Here is a 20,812-nt window from a genome sequence, read left to right on the forward strand (position 1 = left end):
TCCTGGCTCTCAAGGGCTAAGCTGGAGAGAGCAAGCACACAATTCTACATCTACATCCAATGGAAAGAGGTGAGCACTGTGTGCTGAGGGAGCACTGCACTCTCTCCAGGGAGGGGCAGAGGGCCAGGAGGGTGTCCAGGCAGGGTCAATGTTTCCCAAGAGTCCTGAGGCATAAGGGGCAGTCAGGCTGGTGAGGTGGGGGGTGGAGTGAGAATAGGAGAATAGAAGGAGGGAGTGGCAGCGGGAAGGGCAGTCCCACCAGAAGGAAGGGGTTGCAAGTTCAAGGCAAGGAGGAGAGAGAGAGAAAGTGCAGGGTCCCATCTAGGATCTATCAGGAGTCAGACTTGCTGAAGGGAAGCGCACCCTGTGGACCAGCAGTGCTGAGGTAACCAAGGAGGTTTTTAGACATACGGAATGTAGGAACTCACTGTAGACCTAAGGAATGAAAAACTGGGTGTCGGAACCAGCAAGTGGTGTGTTAAGGAGCCCTCTCAGGGGCAGCTGCTCTTGATGAGGTTTGAGGAGCTCTGTGCTCAACTGTAGGGTGCCAAGGGCAGCGGGGAGTCAACAGGTCACAACTAGAGTCGGGAGTCTCATGGTGGAGGCTCAAATTAAAAATAAAATACTATGGGTTTGGCCGGGCATGGTGGCTCATGCCTGTAATCTCAACATGTTGGGAGGTCAAGACGGGCGGATCACCTGAGGTCAGGAGTTTGAAACCAGCCTGGCCAGCACTGTGAAACCCCGTCTCTACTAAAAATACAAAAATTAGCTGGGCGTGGTTGTGGGCACGTGTAATCGCAGCTACTCTGGAGGCTGAGGCAGGAAAATTGCTGGAACCCGGGAGGCGGAGGTTGGAGTGAGCCAAGATTGCGTCACTGCACTCCAGCCTGGGCGACAGAGGGAGACTCTGTCTCCAAAAACAAAATAATAAAGTAAAATAAAATAACATGAGTTTCAATGTGACCCTGATATCAATGGAGAAATAACTACAAAAGCATATAGAGTAGGGAAAATGCATGATTGCTTTTTGGGTTTTTAGAAAGACCTCTTTGTGTTTTAGAAAATGCATCAGATTACTTGCATGGTCAGCCTGCATTCTAATCCTGAGCACCTACCCCCATTACCCAATTTTGCTGTGCCTTGCCAAGCCAGTAAAAACCTAATGTGGTCCTTGTGAAATTTTTTCCTTCACATTAATACCTGATATCTGTACCTCAGAGTTCTCTATTTTATCTACCATGCCAGTGACCCAGAACACAGCTGTTAGATACTTACTTCCCGGAGTGGACAATTTCTTCCCCTTTTTTTAAAAATCGATTTTTGGGATCCCATTATTACAAACTCAATTCAATTCAGTTCAATGCATGGTTTGTTAAGATGAGGATACATTGGCAGCCTTCTCTAGAATATGAAGGATAGGCCGCTCATGCTCCAGAGTCCTTAGAATGAAGGCAGGCCCTACAGTGCACAGCCTCTTCTTTTGGGTCAAGACAGAGCCAGCATGCGCTCCCCCATCCTGGAGTACTGAGAATGCCAGCACTGGCCGACTTCCCACCGGGCCCATAATTGCTGACCTGGCTGTCACAGCTTGCTTTCTGAGAAAGACAGAGTTCCGGAGGCATATGCTGGCACATTTGATGGATGTTGGTAGCTTGTCAACAAACCGGCTAAAAAAAGGGCTTCAGTGAATAACAGATTCCAAGCTTGAATCCCCAAGTGGGCCAGCTGGGCTCCTGTGTGGGCCAGGGACGAGGAGTCAGCTTCCTCATGGGCCAGAAAGCCAAAGCTCAACATTGACAGGAGAAGCTATGGATTCACCCCGACAATCAGTCCCACTTGGCATCTTCGGTTGTTCACAGTAAACATGATTTTCAATACAATTACATTTTGAAGCTTATGTCATGATACGTTATATAAGAAAAATGATGATTATTCAGACCATACTCTTGCACTGAAGACGCGAGGGCTTTGGCCAGCAATCCACAAACCACCAAGGTTTCCACGGTCAGTTCAAATGTGCACAGATTCCTCCACCAATTCTGTGTCTTTGCCAGGCCTTATCAGTAGCTCTGATCACCTCAGATGAACTAGGAAAACGATGAAAGTTTCCAAAGCTAACTGTGACAACTCCTAACACAGCTTTTCTTTCAAAATTTCTGACATTCCTATGCATGATAGCACATGAGAAACAGGATGAGTTTCAAGAAGGGAACATGAAAACAATCACAGTGCACAAAAAAATCAGAACTCTGAATTCCAGTCATAACCTCAGCAGAGATACATTCTAGCTCTGACAGTGAGACTCGCCTTCTCATAATGCTTAGGTTTTTTGTTTTGTTTTGTTTTGTTTTTAGATATTTCAGATGTGTGGGTGTCTTTTCGGGTGCACTTAAAATTTGTGGTTCAACTGGACTGTTGAATAACGACAACGATTACACAAAAATAATGTATTCATTTTAGGGAACTCCCATAGTAGATCTCATTTTATTTGTTACTCCTAAATTCACTGGCAGGTATTAAGCATATTCTGTATTCCTTCTGGTCACTGTTCTGAGCTCTGAGATGCAAAGATAACAAAGACATGAACCATGCCACCCAGGAACTCAAACACCCTAAAAGCGACATAGCAAACACATCACTGCGCTACTGTAAGATGTGGTACCAGGAAGCATTATGGTGGTCCCTACAATTTATTACCCTAATAAGGACTTGTGGGATTGAAAAGGGGAGCTATAAATAATGAAATGGGGTGACAAGCGTGGAATAGAACTAAGGAGCAAGCTGGGCCATCTGGTCACCCAAGTAAGAGGTGCGTGGTGGGCAGTGAGAAGATAGTGATCACTCCACTAAGGTGTAGACAGGTTAGCAAAATGTTTCACTACGGGGATGAGGTTTCAGAAATTGTAGTCATAAGCTCACAGAAGGAAAGGAATGATCAACTCGTGTTGTGGTAGCAGCATCCTGCAATGACAAGCTGCTTCCTGACTTCTACCATCAACAGTGGTCTTAAGCTACAGTGTTGACACAATTGACCACTGAAAGGATGTTCATACAATGAGAGTCATTTAAATAGCAATGTCACAATTAGAGATGATAGTTATTATTTTTCTCCCTTGTAGTTTTTTTAAAAAAAAGATTTAGGATGGTTTTATGTTTAAGAGAAGGTGAACAGTCTTTGTTAATGATTCTACCTGGGCACAGACTAAGCCATTTAGTTCCAGGAGGCAGAGGGGAGTCATGGTCAATCACTCCAGTGACCCCTTCAACAGGGAGTAAATGCAAAACAAATTGTAGGAGGCAAGGCTTTGGCATTTTTGTGGAAACCTACTGCTGCATAAAGTGGTTGATCCAACTACTAGGTCATTTTTCCCTTTTAAGGTTTCCTTTAAAATCACCGCCATTACCATATGGGTCACAGGAATCACAGCAATATCGTCAGTCAAATCACACACTGGGCAGCAGCAGGGCATTAATTCATCAGGAAACTGTGTTAGCTGTGTATTTTTTTTTTCTCCTTTGCAAGCCTTACCAAAGACTTGGTTTCTTAAACCTCCATATTTATGAGCATTTGTTTATCTACCTTTTGTAGCTTCTGAAAATCTGTGAGTTCCTAAAGGGCAAGGATTGTCTTATTTATTTTTGTATCTCTGAAGCCTAGTAGAGGGAGCCTACTGGGTAATGTTTGTTGACTATTGAAGGAGCCTTCAGATCCTCAACCAGTCAGAAAAGTTTATAAAGAAGTCATTGATTTAAGATGGAAGATCACAGGGTCTTTTATTTAAGTGTTGTTATTCCATGTACGTGTGTACATTTGTCTCTTCACAGAAGAGATTTTTCAGCCATTCCTCTAGGAACTAAGAGAAAGTAAGGTAGGAAATTTCATTTAAATCTAATGAGGGAACTGCAATGAATCTGGCATCTTGGAGATTTTTCCAACTCTTACAAATGCTATGATTTACAAAATGGGAATCAAAGATCATATTGGACTGCCAATGCCCTAGGTCTGACTGCTGCCATCCTGTCCCTTCCCACTTTGAGGGCTGACAGAGCTGTAAACAGTGCCTTCTGAAGTTCCCTGTGATAGGGCTGTATGGGGCCTTAGCATGCCAGAGGTGAGATTTCCAACTCTGTGGCCTCTACCGTGTATGACAAATGACCCTAGGTGATGAGAACAGCAACAAAGAGGGCAGCTGAAGCTGGAATGACAAGATTATATACCTGGGGAAGGACAATACAACTTCAGTTCTGAGGGTGATGAATTTTGGATGATACCACTTGCCAGTAATTAACCGAATAGGAGCAAGGTCTTGTGTGGAACGGAGGCGACCTGAAGTATAAAGTGATGTCTGTAATTTGTAATGAGACTGGGAAGCCTGACAGATCATTATACTTTATCAGAATTTATAATGTTTTTTAAAGTTAATTAGCTTCCCATATTTAAAGAAATTCAAATGGAAGCCCCCAGACAGAACTTCAGGTAGCCTAGACCCCAGATGGCCTGAGGAAGGTGCTGGAATCCTTTGGGACCTGGTAGGTAAAAAAGCTGACCTTCCTTGGAGATACAGATGAGATGTGGTCCTGAATAATAATGGGAAAAAGAAACATAGAGAAGTTTGGCAAGCAGCCTAAACATCTGATGAAGGCAGCGATGCTCATAACTCATACTTTTTGGGTGCTTACGTTAGGCAAAGCACTATTTCATACAATTACATGCGTGAAGCAACACTATTATTATTATTACCTTTATTTTCATAGAAAAGGAAGCTGGTGTCCACAGAAGACCCAAGATTGCCCAAGATTATCCAACTAGTTGGTGGTGAAGTCAAGTTTCCAGGACTGGTGGTTTGAATTTAGAGCCCATATATTTAACATTATACTGACTTCTCAAGTTTTCAGATTTCATTTAAAATCCTTAGGATTAGCAATCACAGACATGGAAATGACAGTGCAGACTAAGAATGAAGTGATGTTTGAGATAACAACTTTAAATTCTGGTTCCTCACCATGCTCGCCTAGAACCAACAGCAACAAAATGCTTATACAAGCACTGGAGACCCTGCCCGGAGATCATGATCTAATCGAAGCGCAGTTAGAGCAGGTATGTTAAAAGCATATATGTCCCAAGGTGATTCTTATGTAGAACTAGGTCTGAGAACACAGGTAAGGGATAGAGGATTGGAAGCACGCTAGCCCAGAAGCTCTTGGCCTGGTCAACAGCTAAACTTTGTACCTGGAGCTGCCTATGCTCAGGAATCGTAGGTGGCTAACTTTGATTTTGTGAATAAAAAAATCATCTGAGTATTAGAAGGTTCATTAGGATGTATTCTCTCTAAAAGAATTTCAGGTTCCAACATTTGACAATGTTGACAATCCAGGGCATTGTGGAAAGCTGTCTTGTCGAGTCAGGGGAAGCAGACGTTAGACAATCACACAGTTAACTGATGACATGTAATCACAAGAAAAGTGCTTCTGAGTACAAATACAAGACTGACAGAGTCCAGAAAAAGGTCTTATTTTTTGTGATGTTCCTAGAGCATTGCAAGATGTCTGGTATCTTAAAGGCTAAATAAATGGTATCTACTGAATGAATAAATTAGTGGAAGAAATATGTTAATTTTTCCAAACTGTAAAGGGTTAAGTCTGAAGAAACTATAGAGCTGTAAGAATTCTACCAATCTTTAGCAACATACGCAACTAAAATTTGAAAAAATTACTAAGCCCATAGAAACAAAAGTAGTTTCTTAGAAAGTACAACAGGTTTACTAAAACCAAGTAATTCTGGAAGAACCTGGTTGCCTAAGCTGAGAGAATGAGGCTGGATTGATAGATCTATATACCCATTCGACAAATACTGACTGACTTTTTGTGCCAATTAAGTGCTGGCTGTTAGTAGACAAGGTGCCTGATCTCATGGTACATTTTCCTGTGCAGGTACTAGAGTAGGCAAACAAGAAAGAAGTAAGCAAACCCAGCCAGTAAGATTCTGTTTTGTGGTGAACAACACAAAGTAAATGACAGCACATCACATATCCATGGGCATATAATAATGGGCTAATGGTGGGTGCACAAGAAGGAAGACAGGTAACTAGAGGAAGAGTCAGGGGGGACTTCTCTGAAGAGGTGACATTAAAATTAAGAATCACATTGGTAGAAGGAGTCAGCCCTGTAGATTCTGGGAACAATCGTTCAACAAGGACTTTTACTTGCCAGTAAGAAATCTCAATTTTATTTCACGTGAATCAAGAAGGGGAATGCTATGGTTTTATTCCTTCTTTATTAAGAACATTTTGTTGACTGTGTTAAAAATGGTTTTGGGGAGATTGTGGTGTGGAAACAGGAACTCCAGACAGAAGGTTACTTAACAACTCCAGGTAAGAACCGACAGAGGCTTCTACTCACAAAGGTGGGAGAAGTACATGGATTTAGGATGCATTTCGTAGGAAGTAACTGATAGAGTTACTGTTAGCTGTAGGTAAGTTGCATAAGACTTGAAGTAATAGAGAAGGAAGAACCAAGGCTCCTTCCCAGAGTTTTGCATAGGCAAGTTGATGGAGAGTGCTGCCGTTTACTGAGATGGGGAGGAGTGTTACGGAAGAGCAGGTTGCTGAGGGCACCACTAATCAAGGGTTCCATTCTGCTATATTCTATTTGATATATCTACTATACTTTAAGTGGAAATATCAAGTAGGCTGCTGCGTACATCATCTCTGAGGTCAAGTCATGAGATACAGATGTGGGGTGACCAGCATATAGACGTGTTTGAATTTACAAAACTCTATCAATTCAACAAAGCATGGAGAATAGATGGAAAAGTAGTAGAAGAACTGAGATAGCCAATTAGCAAGTGAGACAGGAGGAAAAGTGAGGTTTTAAAAATATGGACATAGCTTTTTGAATCAAATACTGCTGAGAGCTTGAGTGAATTCAGAAACATTAAGTGTCCACTGAATTGGGCTTCTTGGAAATCACTGGTGATCTTCAGAAGAATAGTTTCTCTAGAGCATTCTGTATTATTTAGAGTTTCCCTAGAGAAACAGAACCAGTAGGATACTTATATATATAAAGAGACTAATTGCAAGGAATTAGCTTATACAACTGTGGGTCTGGTTAAACGCGCCTGAAATACATATGGCGGGCCATCAAGAATGGGAAGCTGGAAACTCTCAGGAAGGATGTGAAACTTCAGTCCACAGGTGAATTTTCATCTTTCCCAGGGAAATTTCTGTTCTGCTCTTGAAGCATTTCAACTGACTGAATTAGATCCATTCAGATTACCTAGGATAATCTCCTTTACTTAAAGTCAAATGATTGTAGACACCAAGTATATAACAGCAGTAACTATGTCAGTGTTTGGTTGGATAACAGGGGACTATAACTAGGCCAAGTCGACATGTTAAACTGCCCACCAAATGTCTCAATATTGACTGGAATCAGTTGCAGTGTGAAGCGAGGTGAGCAGGTGGGGAGACCAACTAAAGAGAAGTTGAGAGGAGAGAGGAGGAAAAGGAGAGGTAGTTGCTAAAGAGGGTCATGGGTTTTGTTGTTTTGTTTGGTGGTGCTTACAATAAGATTTTATGTTTATAGAAACAATCAAGTCAGACTTGGGTGCGGTGGCTCACCCCTGTAATCCCAGCACTTTGGGAGGCCAAGCTGGATGTATCACGAGGTCAGGAGTTCGAGACCAGCCTGGCCAACGTGGTGAAACTCCGTCTCTCCTAAAGATACAAAAAATAGCCAGACATGGTGATGCACACCTGTAATCCCAGCTACTTAGGAGGCTGAGGCAGGAGAATCACTTGAACTTGGGAGGTGGAGGTTGCAGTGAGCTGGATCATGCCACTGCACTCCAGCCTGGGCAACAGAGTGAGGCTCCATGAAAGAAAGAGAAAGAAAAGGAAAGAAAGAAAGAGAGAGAGAGAGAGAGAGAGAGAGACAAAGAAAGAAAGAAAGAAAGAAAGAAAGAAAGAAAGAAAGAAAGAAAGGAAGGAAGGAAGGAAGGAAGGAAGGAAGGAAGGAAGGAAGGAAGGAAGGAAGGAAGGAAGGAAGGAAGGAAGGAAGAAAGGAAGGAAGGAAGGAGAAAAAGAAAGGAAGGAAAGAGAAAGAAAGGAAGGAAGAAACGAAACAATTCAGTCAAATAAAAAATATGATAATGCTGAAAGGGAGAATTGGCTTCAGAAGGTATGCTAACCCATTAGCTTTAGATACAAACTGATAAATGTATTCTTTTTTAAAAATTATTTCCCCCAAATAAAAAAAAGTACCAAAGCATCAGCACTACTGATTGAAGATTATAGGGTTCCTGCTTGAGGCACATCATAGAGAAACACATTCTGCGTTCAACGACTCCCCAAGGTTGTTAACTTCCCATTACTGGTGAGGTTGACCTGAAGGCAGCTTATCCCATCGTAGGACGCACTAGACCTGGAGCCTACATGGAGAGAGGTAGACTCTGTCATCACAAAGTCGAGAGTTCTTCCCTCGGCTTAGAACTGGGCTTTAGCAGACCTCTGAACCTTCTTATACCGTAGAAAAGGTACATGGTGTCGTTATTATTTTTCTGAGTAGAGTGTTCCTTGTCAGATTCTCAAAGGGGTCCATCACCAGAAGATGCTAAACATGCTGCTCAAAGACAGCTTTCAAGCCTGCAGCCTGTGATTTAACTCGATGCTGTGACTCTTTCTGTGCAAGCAGACAGTGTGGGTGAACAATGAGCGTGAAAAAGAAGTACAACTGAATGGACTGAGAAAAACCAAAAGGATAAGGACATGTTAAAGAGTAGTAAGATTCTTAGATCAAAATAGATGGCTGGTATAATGATATTCACAAACTTTTAATTGTAGCATAAAAGCTTGACACTATATTTAAAAATAACCTCTCAGCAGTGACAAATTGTTATCAGAGAGGAGGTAACAAGAGAATCTTGATGCCCCAGAGATCCCAGGATAGGACACATATACCCTTGTAGGTGTTCTGTGCTTTCTCATACAAAGTTTGAAGTGGAAGGCAGTTCCTCCTGGGCCTACTGGTTTGTTGATGCATCTGTTCTAAACTACATTCTTTCTGAAAGTGTTTGTTCAAGATAAATACAGTCATTTTTACCAGGTAATTCCCTGTGTGCAGGGCTTTATTTCTAGCAAACACTCTATGTCCATAGTTTACTTGGAGAATTTTTAAACATTCAGCTTTTTGGGTCTCCGTTTTCAGAAATTATAATCCAGTATGTATGGGATGGGGTGAGGGAAATGCATTTTCTAGGCAACACTCCTGTTGATTCTGATACAGGCATTCAGTTGATCTCACTATGGAAAACAGTACAAACATGTCACTCATTAGGCACTCCTACAGCCCAAAACAGGAATCTACTGAACTAGTTTGGATGAAAGTGTTAGTGATCAAATGTGTTTATGCATTAGGTGTCATTGGATTTTAGCATATAAGCAGAATATGTCACTGCTTGTGGCAGAAAAATAAAATTTATTATTATGCAATTTTAGGTTTCAGTATAAAGCCTGCAGGAAAGAATCACAGGGATAGGAACCTTCCCTGAATAACTTTAACCTTATTCTAAAGTGATCACTAGTTCTACCCATGTTTATAATCTGCTTCGTGTCCAAGATAGAGCTCTAATTTCAAATTTAGTACAAACAATTCACAGATGAATGGATGAAGGAGATCATTTCAAGGAGAAAGCATTTTGTGAATTACATTTATTGTTCTTTCTCCTCTTCTTCTAGAACAAGTCAAGAAAGTGAATGCTTTTCTCTCATAGCTCTGTGAAAGCAGGGCAGAGAAAACTTTATAATACCTTATGCCACTTTTGGGCAAGGACTAAACTTAATTTTGTTTAACTACAAAGGACAAATGGTTGCTTGATTCCCTAAGAGTTCTTAATTTTGAATGTTTCATTGAGCCTTTATTACACTATCACAACTAAGTCCCTTCAGCCCTAAGTAGAATGTTTTTTCTACTTTGGGGTTAAATCAAACATTTTAAAATATGCATATGAAAGTCTAGAAACAACTTTAAAATAAGATGATTGTCAGTCTCAATGTAGATAAACTGATATTACATAGGCAATGCCACTCACACTCAGCAATGGTAAAGGGTACATGTGAGTACTTACTATAGGAACATCCGTAGACCTCGACTCTCATGCCAATCTTCCCACTGGGATTCCATTCCAGGGGCACAAAGCGAACAAATCGGGCCCTCACTGAGTGCAGTAGCTTGTGGTGCACCACACTGTCAGCATTCATGTTTCCTGCAAAGGTCTGCAGAGAAGAAAGGAGAGCCAGTGAGGTCTGTGTTATCACCGAATTTCAGCGGAAAACTATATTTGTTACTTCACAAACTCATACTGAGAACATACCTAATTTCTCACATATTTCAAATGAAATATGGGTTGGGTGAAAATCCTGCATCATGTTTTTTTGTTTGTTTGTTTGTTTTCAGAAATACTTCACATTATTCTTTATGAAATCCCTTTTAGGCCGGGTACGGTGGCTCATGCCTGTAATCCCAGCACTTTAGGAGGCTGAGGCAGGCGGATCATCAGGTCAGGAGTTTGAGATCAGCCTGGCCAGCACGGTGAAACCCTGTCTCTACTAAAAATACAAAAAATTAGCCAGGCATGGTGGCGCATGCCTGTAGTCCCAGCTACTCGAGAGGCTGAGACAGGAGAATCACCTGAACCCAGGAGGCGGAGGTTGCAGTGAGCGAGATCGTATCACTACCCTCCAGCCTGGGCAATACAGTGAGAATCTCAAAAAAAAAAAAAAAAATTCCCTTTAAAAAATTTTATGAATAAAGCAATTCTACTAAGTCCTGAGGCATGACACCCAAAAGCTTTACAAAATTAACAATACAATGAAATTCCCATGTTCCTAATGTTCATAATCACTGAAGAATGGAAGATAACTGACAATCTGCTTTTAGAAGGAAAGGATTTTATTGAAGTAATTGTCACCATTAATTGAGGCCAGTCACTATGCTAAGCACTTTCCATTATCATTATCACCATTTTACAGATTTTTTTTTTTAAATAGAAGCCTAGAAAGAGAAAAGGGGAAGGAAAAAAATCTCCAAGTCACCCAATTGGCTAGTAATTAGTTTGAAATTTCTACAGCCTCCTACTCTTCAACAATTTAATTGTTGTTACAGGAGGGAGATAACGCAACTCAGATTTATATCTTCTTCATTTTCACATTTCCTTGTGAAGTTTAAGCAAAAGTACACACAGCACAAAAGCTATTTGGTCTACTAACACTGTACTTCAAAGTCTTTATTTGGATGAACAATTATTGGGGAACTTTTTTTGCTGCAGATGAAATCCAAAGGCTCACACCTAATATATTTTTTAATTGGAGTAAATATAGGTAACAAAAAATTTATTATAACCAATTTAAAGTAAATAATTCAGGGCATTAAGCATATTCATGTTGTTACACAACCATCACCACCATCCTTCCCCAGAACTTTTTCAACATCCCAATCACACCTCATCTTTAAGACGGGATGTCAGCTAGCATACCGATGTGCCTGCTTCGTTATGAATCATCTGCTTTCTTCTTTTCAGCTTCTAATATTCATATATAAAACCTACTTGCTGTGTGCAATCAATGTCAACCAATAAAAAGAAAATCCATTGCTTTCGCAAATGGCCAAAGTGAAAACCAAGAAAGATAATTTTGCCTATTTAATGAAATCCATTTTCAAAGACCTTAAACTTAACCTTGATTGTATTTTCATAGCACCCGTGGATTTAGGTTATCTTGCATAATCTTTGACATTTCTACTACACACAAAACACCCACTAGCTAATCGCTCTGAAATTAGGCAATGGATGTAATTACTATTATGTATCACAAAGCGTCTTATAAAGAAGGGAGAGTCTCCCTTTCTGTTTTTCAGCCCCTTCTGCAGCAAAACTCCCATGTAAAAGAATGACTTCGTGGCGAGGAATTTCTTGAGATTTAAATTCAACATTTCAGCTCCCAGGTTTGTCAAAGCTTTGAACATTTTCTCTTCATCCAAATGGAGAATGGCTTTATTTGACAGAATTGCTCTTCCACATCCCCTGCTTTCAGCATTAGCATGTGGCACAGGTATGAAGCTGTCCTCCATCCCTGCTCACCTGGAAAGGACACCTCCCTGTGGAGTTTAGTTCTTTTAAAATGTCCTTGTCTCCATACCGCTTTGATATGTATTGGAGAAGGAAGAGAGATGGGATCTGGTGGTTTCTTACTGTTTTGGATAGAGTAAAAGTGTGTCATGTTTTTCTACAGCCTAACTGTGGAACCTTCTATTCAGCACTCTCAATTCTCTACTGATTGTGTTCATTACATCCCACCTCCCCAGACAGGTGAGTCTGTGGGCCTATGGCATTATTTATCGAATCCAAACGTGCAATAGAAACTTATCCACCTTCAAATGACTGGCTGCCCCTTCTGAGTTCGGCATAATTAGTAGATTGAGTATCTCTCTCTCTCACACACACACACACACACACACACACACACACACACACATATCTTAAAACAATGTTTAAAATTTGATCGCATACTCCAGATAAAATATTTCTTTTATGACCTAGCAATGCTTTATGAGTTAATCCCATGACTAATGTATGGTGTGCGCCAACGAGAAGGAATCCCGGACTCTCATTCTGAGAAGACACAGCCTTAGCATTGCAGTCTCACAGTCTCAACGTCCAACTATCCCAGAGCCACAACATTTGCGGTTTCATAGTCTTAGAGGCTCATGGTCAAGCAGATCCAAAGTCTCACAGTTCTGAGATCTCAAAGTTTGCAATGCATGGTCCCAGGGACTTCCTGGTGCCGGTAGCTTAAAGTCACCTAGAAAGCATTTAACAGTAGAGGCAGATTGAATCTAAACAAAGCTACAATCAGCCCCTCCCCAAGCTCACCGGTGGATCAAAGGCAATCAATCACTTATCAACGCCAAAAGTTATGTGCTGGATGAATAGCAAGAAAAGACCTTCCTGTTAGACGTATTAAAGACATCGTCCTATCCAAAGCCATCTCAGTTGCTGAATTTAACATGTGAACAACAAGAATGACAACAAACTACTCATCAGAAAAAAAAAAAAAAAAAAAAAAACCAATGGAAATCCCAAAATGCTGAAAGTAAAACACTATCAACCTAGCATTGTACATCCAATGCTGGAACTCAGAAAATGATACCCCAAAACATGGCACTTTGACATACAAGTAAAGAAGTAGCCTCAATTCTCTCTGACCTTCCCCTCCTCACTCCATCTCTCAATACTTTGTCTGTTCCAAAGCACAGGCTATTCTCTGAAGTTCTTTTATCTACTTGGAAACTGAACCCACCAAAGAGAAACACAATTATCTTCCATCTCCTCCCTGAAATTTAATTATTTAGGGAAGATTACAACTCATATTACAGAGAGAAAAAAAAATCTAAAAATTAAACACCACACCTAGAACCCAGATGATCTTTATCTCTAATCCTATTCAATGCCTAAAAAGAATTATTTATTAAAAATAGTCTGAGTATTGGGTCCATCCATTTTCCCTGAAAATTGTTTACTGCTCTTCAGAATGACCACATTTCTCCCATCTCCCTTTCCCCTGTGAAGAAGGGTATTGAAGCATCTGGACCTCACTGAGTTACTGAGTTATCATTCTCTAGCAACTCCCCTGGGCTCATCCATGTTAAATACACTGGTATGCCTTTTCTTTCTAGTATCCTGCTATTGTAAATTTGTTACATTAATTTGTTACATTTGTTAATTTTCAGTGAACTTTTAGATACAAGAGAGGAAGCTTCCCCCTAACCTCTACACCCACCACCCAAAAAATAGCTTTCAAATATGAAGGAAAAATTAAAGTTCCATGAATAAAATAAATAATTTATTAGCTATATAGCTGCTAAGAAATGCTAATATGAAAGTAGAAGAAATTGATGCCAGGTGAAATTTGTGGTGTACAGGAAAGAATGATGAGCTCTCAATCCCACTAGTGAAAATGGATCAAAAGGAAAGGAAATCAGTATATCAAAAGGATACCTGCACCCCCATGTTTATCACAGCACTAGTCACAACAGCAAAGATACAGAAACAATGCGTGTCCATCAATAGATGAATAGTTAGAGGAAATGTAGTTTATGCATTATTCAGCCATAAAAAAGAATGAAATCCTGTCATTTGCAACAACATGGATGGAACTGGAGGTTATTACGTTAGGTAAAATAAGCCAGCTACAGAAAGGCAAACTTCACATGTTTGCACTCACATGTGAGAGCTAAATACAAGTTGATTTCATGGAGGTAGAGTAGAATGATAGTTACCAGAAGCCAGGAAGGATATATGTGAGGTTGAGATGAAAAAAGATTGGTTAATGGGTACAAACATGTAGTTAGATAGAATAAATATGTTCTAATGTTTAATACCACAGTAGAATGACTATAGTTAACAACAACAATGTATTATATATTTTTAAATAGCTAGAAAAGGTGATTTGAATTATTCCTAATACGAATAAATGATAAATGCTTGAGCTGATGGATATCCCAAATACCCTGACTTGATCATTGCACATTCTGTGTATGTATCAAAATATCACATGCATAACATAACTATGTACAAGTATTACACAACCATTTAAAAATCAAATGAAAAATGCATGGTTAAATATAAAAGACTATCTTTCTTTCTTAAACATTTTAAAAGTCAGTTCATAGTTTTTTAAAAAAATAATATCTTGTAATGCTTGCAAGGCACGTAGAGGAAAATATATGTGAACAAAACTAAAAAGGATGGAAAGTACAGAAAATGGAATTATACAAATGGGCAAAAAATCAGAAAGGATATGAAAGATTCAAATAATATTATCAGTAAAATTGACCTAATTTACATTCATAGAATACTCCATTCAACGACTGCAGATTATACATTATTTTAAAGTCCACACAGCACATTCACTGAGACCATACCCTGCACCATAAAATAGGTCTTAGTTAAAACCATACTGTTTGTTTTTTAACCACAATTAAATTAAATTAGAAATCAATAATAAATTACCTAGAAAAACTTCAAATATTTGGAAGTTAATCAACATACTTCTAAGTATGTTTTGACCCATAGGTCAAAGAAGAAATCAAAATGGAAATTAGAAATTAGTTTGAACTGCATGATGATAAAAACACTGTATCAAAGCTTGTGGGACACGGTTAAAGCAGACCTTAGAGAAAAATTTGTGGCTTCAGTTCTTTGCACATAAGAAGAATAACATAAAATTTAAAATCTAATTTTCCACTTCTAGAGGCTACCAAGACAGTAAATTTAATTCAGAATATTAATAGATTGGAATATTACTCAACAATAAAAAGTAACAAAGTGCTGATTCCTGCAACAACACATTAGTTGAGCAAAATAAGCCAGCCATAAAGAGTACAAACAGCACGATTCTGTGCATATAAAATTCTAAACCAGGCAGACCTAAGCTCTGAGGATGGAAACCAGATCAGTACTTTTCTTGACAGTGTGAAGGCACGAATGACTGCAAAAACATTCATCAGTGAATTTGATCATAGCATTCTTGCGAAGGAGGTAGGCTGTTCTATCTTCATTTTAAAGGTGAGAAAACTTAATTTCGGAGAGGTTAAGTGATCCAAAGTCGTAAGTAAAAAAATTATCAGAAGTTGAGACTAGATTATAGAGATTCTGATGAGAGTCTAGTGACCCTTTTACTTCGCTCCCATAATCACCTCCATATATAAGTGGAGTCCAGTTTCTGCAACCAAATAATTATAGTGCCTGCATCACAGCTACTGTTTTCAAGGGTCTCCTCCATGCCAGGCACTTGCTAGGCTCTCTGCATGTATTAGTTCACTTTGTCGCACTTATCATCAAGGAAGCTTTCAGCCCACTTCCTCACTAAAAGAGACACCCTGTTCCCACCTCTCCATATGTATTTAACCCTTCTGAATTTGCCGTACGTCTTACAAACATGTGGCTCATTAACGTAGTGTCTCCGCCTCGCTAGGAAAACCCTGGGACTCAGAGAGATTAATGGCAAGAACACACTGCAAATCAGTGCAGGTCCTTTCCATTTACAATTCTGAGTAATATCATATGCACCACTACTCAGAAATTCATTTTTTTCTCTTTTCCCCAACCCCCCCATCCGCACAACCTTAGGTACTAATATACTGAATTTATCCACAGGTCTTTTACAGTTATAATGAGATAAATGTTATTATTTTTATTACTCTCAAATATCATTCCTATGATTCTTAACAAAGTTGTTCACTGATCTTATCCCTACACGGGAACACAGTGCAGCAGTTTGTCTTTCTTTCCCTGGAGTTAAAGAACTCGAGGCTCAGAGAAGTTACGTTTCTTGTAATGGTCACAGGGAGAGTGAAATTTGCTCTTCAAAGAGAATCTAAATCTCCCATCTTCTTCCAAGAACTCCCCACCACACTTGGCCTGCATATTAGAAAAGCAAATGAGCACATAGAAAGTAGATCACAGGGAGAGCTTACTCGGGATTGACGCACAGAAGAATATGCCAGAAGTGAAAGAGAAGAGTATCGGTCAGCATTCAGCCCCTGCCCTTTTGCCACTCCGTCGTTCCTAAGTGTTCAACACTGTTTGGTTGATGAATGGAAGAACCTGTGGTCACACAAAGGTGCTGATACTTTTCCTCGACTTTGTTAGGCAGGTCATGGTGTGGGCAGCCACTGTGAGGCTACGGCAAGATTGGTGCTGGGACTGATCAGTGGAGGGTGGACGGGTCTGAGTTGGCTGCCACCACAGCCACTCATTTGGATTCTGTGAATTCACCGTAGCCAGCTGACCTACACTGTTGACTTTGACTGGCAGTGAGATTACAAGTATCCAGGTGCCACCAGGCAGATGTTATTAATTTGCCTAACTACAGTCTGTGCAAGAAATGACAGGTACAGCAACCAAATTCTGCATCAGTGACCTTGATGGGATGTCGGGAATTTTCAGGGAGACTCTGTTGCAAGTCTGGTGCTCTGCCAAACACACCACGGTGCCTAAGGGTCCATGTGAAGAGAAGCAGTGGGTGAGAAAAGAGATGAGCTTTGGGTACCAATCCTAACATCCCTGCTGATACGGTTTGGCTGTGTCCTCACCAAAGTCTCATTTTGAAATGTAGCTCCCATAACCCCCCCATGTCATGAGAGGAACCCAGTGGGAGGTGATTGAATCATGGGGGTGGGTTTTTTCCCCTGCTGTTCTCGTGATAGTGAATAAGTCTCACGAGATCTGATAGTTTTGGAAAGGACAGTTTGCCTGCACACGCTTTCTTACCTGCTGCCACGTAAGATGTGCGTTTGGTCCTTCTAAGCCTTCTGCCGTAATTGTGAGGCTTCCCTAGCCATGTGGAACTGTGAGTCAATTAAATCTGTTTCTTTTATAAAGTACCCAGTCTTGGGTATGTCTTTATTAGTAGCATGAGACTGGACTAATATGATTTGCCCTGTCATCCCCAGCAAGGCACCCAGACTGTAATTCCTCTGGGAATATAGATTGTATCTCGTTTTAAACTGCATTGTCCAGAACAGTGCACGGAGCACAGTATTTCTTAAAGGTATATTGAAATAGATTTCAGTAACCCAAGCCAAATATATGTAGTTTTTTCAAAATCAGTCAATTTACAAACAACATCTTAATGCTTCGCATACTGTTATTAAAGACTGGCTGAATAACTGGGTGAATTAATGAACAAAGAAACATAAACAACTTTTCTAAATCTCTGTTTACTCATCAAGAAAATAGTGAAAATGAAGTCTCCAGGGAAGATGTGAATCTTACATCGAATACATATGCAGACGACACTTCATTTTGTAGGTTCTTTCCAATAGAAGCCATACTCTTCAAGAGACAGAGAGACAGAAGAAAAAAAAGAGAGGCAGGTTCCATCAGGAAATACTTGTAAAAATATCTTTGTTTGACAGTGTACGCTGAAGCAACGGCCTGTTAATACCTCAAGTCACATGCAAGGAATGTGTCAATGACACTTAACGTTTTCTGAATGACTTTCAAAGGGATGTCCCCCCGGAAGAGTATAAACTAAAGTTAAGGAGGAACTAGCAGCACAGAGGTAATTAGAAATGATTGGTTTTCTTTTTAATTTAAGAAGATACATTTAATAAGGCAAAGGGTAATTAACATGCAAACCACAGACTTAAAGCTAAAATTGACAAACCCATTCAGGTTTCAGAGTTCCAAACTGCTATTCAGAGCAGTGCAAAAACGGATCTCAGACAGGCATTTATAGAAACGAAAATGAGGGAGATAGGTGTTAGGCACTGGCCACTACGTATAGCTGAGAGGAACTCTGAAATGATAGATTTGAAGAGACAAAAATAAGAGTTAAACGATTGAATTGTCCTTTTCCCCCACTCTTCCTTATTTGGAGCACAGGGCCCATTATATCATAAGTGCATATGTGTGTATCTACTTGTCGTTTAATAGGGACAGTTATTTGATTAGCTTGAAAGACCACTCAGAATTTGATGGCTATCTAAGAATCCTGTTGTATCTTAACAGTTGGCAAGAGGGGAATGACTGATTGGCACCACTTTGCCACCCTGCTTGCTTTGCCTGGTTACGACCTGCAGATTAGAGAAACAACACAAGGATTTCGGCCAACACTAGAGAAAAGCTGACATTCCAGCCTGATCTCACCACCAGTGGCATGGGTATAGGCTCTCAGAGCTGTGCTAGTAATAATCACGTGCTCCTGTTCTCTCCCTTCGCTCAGGAGTCACTACCAACTCCGTGCTCTTACTCTCTTGGAGTTGTGTACCTGGGACACTGAAGATGTATATGTTTATGCCTCTGTCTCTGGCAGTAGAAATTCCCTCCAGTGGGTATTAGTGCTTCCTCATTCCCAGCCCAGTCCTGGCACATCTTTTGTGACACATGTGTTCCTGTGCCACCAGTCATCAACCTGACATTTTCCTCCTAGTCTCCTTGTCCTGACCTTCACTGTCAGTCATTCTCCTGAAACTTGACATGGCCACTTTGGAAAATGAAATCTGAAGGGATTCTAACATGGACCACTTTGTTATTCAGTTACCCATATGAAAGTTATTTCTGATGCAAACCTTACTAAATATAGGGTCTCCTAACATACTCCTGGAACCCAGTCCTAAACCATCAGCTATATCCCTTTTTATTCTTAGTGATGGGATATAATAGAGCTTGTCAGCAGAAGTTACTTAGTAAAACCGTGAAGGTTGCAGGGGGTAATGTCTTCCATTAAGTGACTCTACCACTGGAGACTCCAATGTTGTCAGAGTGACCAGTACCTGGCCCCAGGCAGAAAAGCCTAGCTTCCTCTAAGGGCAGTGCCCCATGACCAGGGAGCTACTGCATCACTACCCTCACTTCCCCATGAAAGTTATTACTTCTATATTCCATTTTCTCATCCTTCTTCTACTTTGATGAACAAGTGTCCTTTCCTGTGAATTATTTGCATTAAAACTCCTCCATCAGTAACATAAGTACAAATAGAACTTATTGAAAGTCAAGAGTTATAAGCACCAAGAAAGGGCATTGATAAAGTTATTTTAAGGTAGATGTGGAAGAACCCAAATCACCATTGGGCCTCTGCCTATTTATGGCTTTAACAACCAAACACTAATTTAGAATGAAATTTCTGAATAAAGTTCTCAAAGTTCTTCTCAGAACAATATGAACTTTTGTATATAAGTAGTCTATCAGCATCCCTATGATAGTGATAATGAGTCACTTAGTACTAGAAGATAAAGTATGACAACTGATATTATGTACATCAACCCAAAAACAAACAGAAATGTGCCTTTATTGCCCACTGGCTTGTATAATTCAGAAGAGAAATTCTTCTCAAAGGCATTATGCATGTAAAGATAAATGTTTGTTAAGTAATTGAGGACATGCATATGACACCAGACTCCTCTGTTGTTATTGCTGTGTTTGTTCTGAAATTCTGAATTTTGTATGACTTCTGCTGTGTTAAGTATGAGATAATCGGCTGGGCGCGATGGCTCTTGCCTGTAATCCCAGCAATTTGGGAGGCCGAGGCAGGTGGATCACATAAGGTCTGGAGTTTGAGACAGCCTGGCCAACATGGTAAAACTCTGTCTCTACTAAAGATATAAAAATTAGCTGGGGGTGGTGGCATGCATCTGTAATCTCAGCTGCTTGAGAGGCTGAGGCAGGAGAATCGCTTGAACCCAGGAGGCGGAGTTGCAGTGAGCCAAGATCGTGCAACTGCACTCTAGCCTAGGTGACAGAGCGAGACTCGGTCTCAAAAACAAAAGTAATTTAAAACAAAAAACAAAAAACAAAAAAACCCACAGTATTGGGGTAATGAAGCGACTGTTGAAACAGTGTCATATATTTATGTTTCTGTCTCTGCACTGAGAGATAACACCAACATGTATGGCAGCTCCACCATATGGCGCACGCCTGGAAAAGACTGAAATACCCTCTTAGCAAAATCAGACTTTTCACATTCCACTACAGAAAAAAGAAAACAACAACAACAACAACCACCACCACCACCACCAATGCCTTTGCCCTTTTAAACAAAGTAAACAGAAATCTTTTTCAACTATCTTGCCAATGAGGTAGGGAACTAGAGCATGGGAGTTGGCAGGGCAGCCTGACCTTCTCTTAGAGCATCTGGAGTTAAGGAGTGATATTGCAGCAAGGGCCAGGCCCAGAGCTAGGAAGAGGCTAACTCAGGTCTACAGGGTAAAGCCTTGGGGCAAAGAGAAAAACAGAAACAAAGATGAAAAGGCT

The 20,812-nt window shown here is 40.4% G+C and overlaps 1 protein-coding gene across 1 annotated transcript in view; it reads right to left on the reverse strand.

Annotated features, from left to right (window-relative positions):
• The window catches only part of CNTNAP5 (contactin associated protein-like 5), a 951,880-nt gene that overhangs the window by 535,157 nt on the left and 395,911 nt on the right, over positions 1–20,812 (reverse strand). Inside the window, exon 4 of the mRNA XM_011983413.1 lies at positions 10,127–10,274. Coding sequence (XP_011838803.1) covers positions 10,127–10,274 — 148 coding nt within the window. The remainder of the gene's footprint in view (positions 1–10,126; positions 10,275–20,812) is intronic.

This window comes from Mandrillus leucophaeus, unplaced genomic scaffold (genome assembly GCF_000951045.1).
Source record: "Mandrillus leucophaeus isolate KB7577 unplaced genomic scaffold, Mleu.le_1.0 Scaffold25, whole genome shotgun sequence".
In the NCBI taxonomy this organism is placed as follows: domain Eukaryota; kingdom Metazoa; phylum Chordata; class Mammalia; order Primates; family Cercopithecidae; genus Mandrillus; species Mandrillus leucophaeus.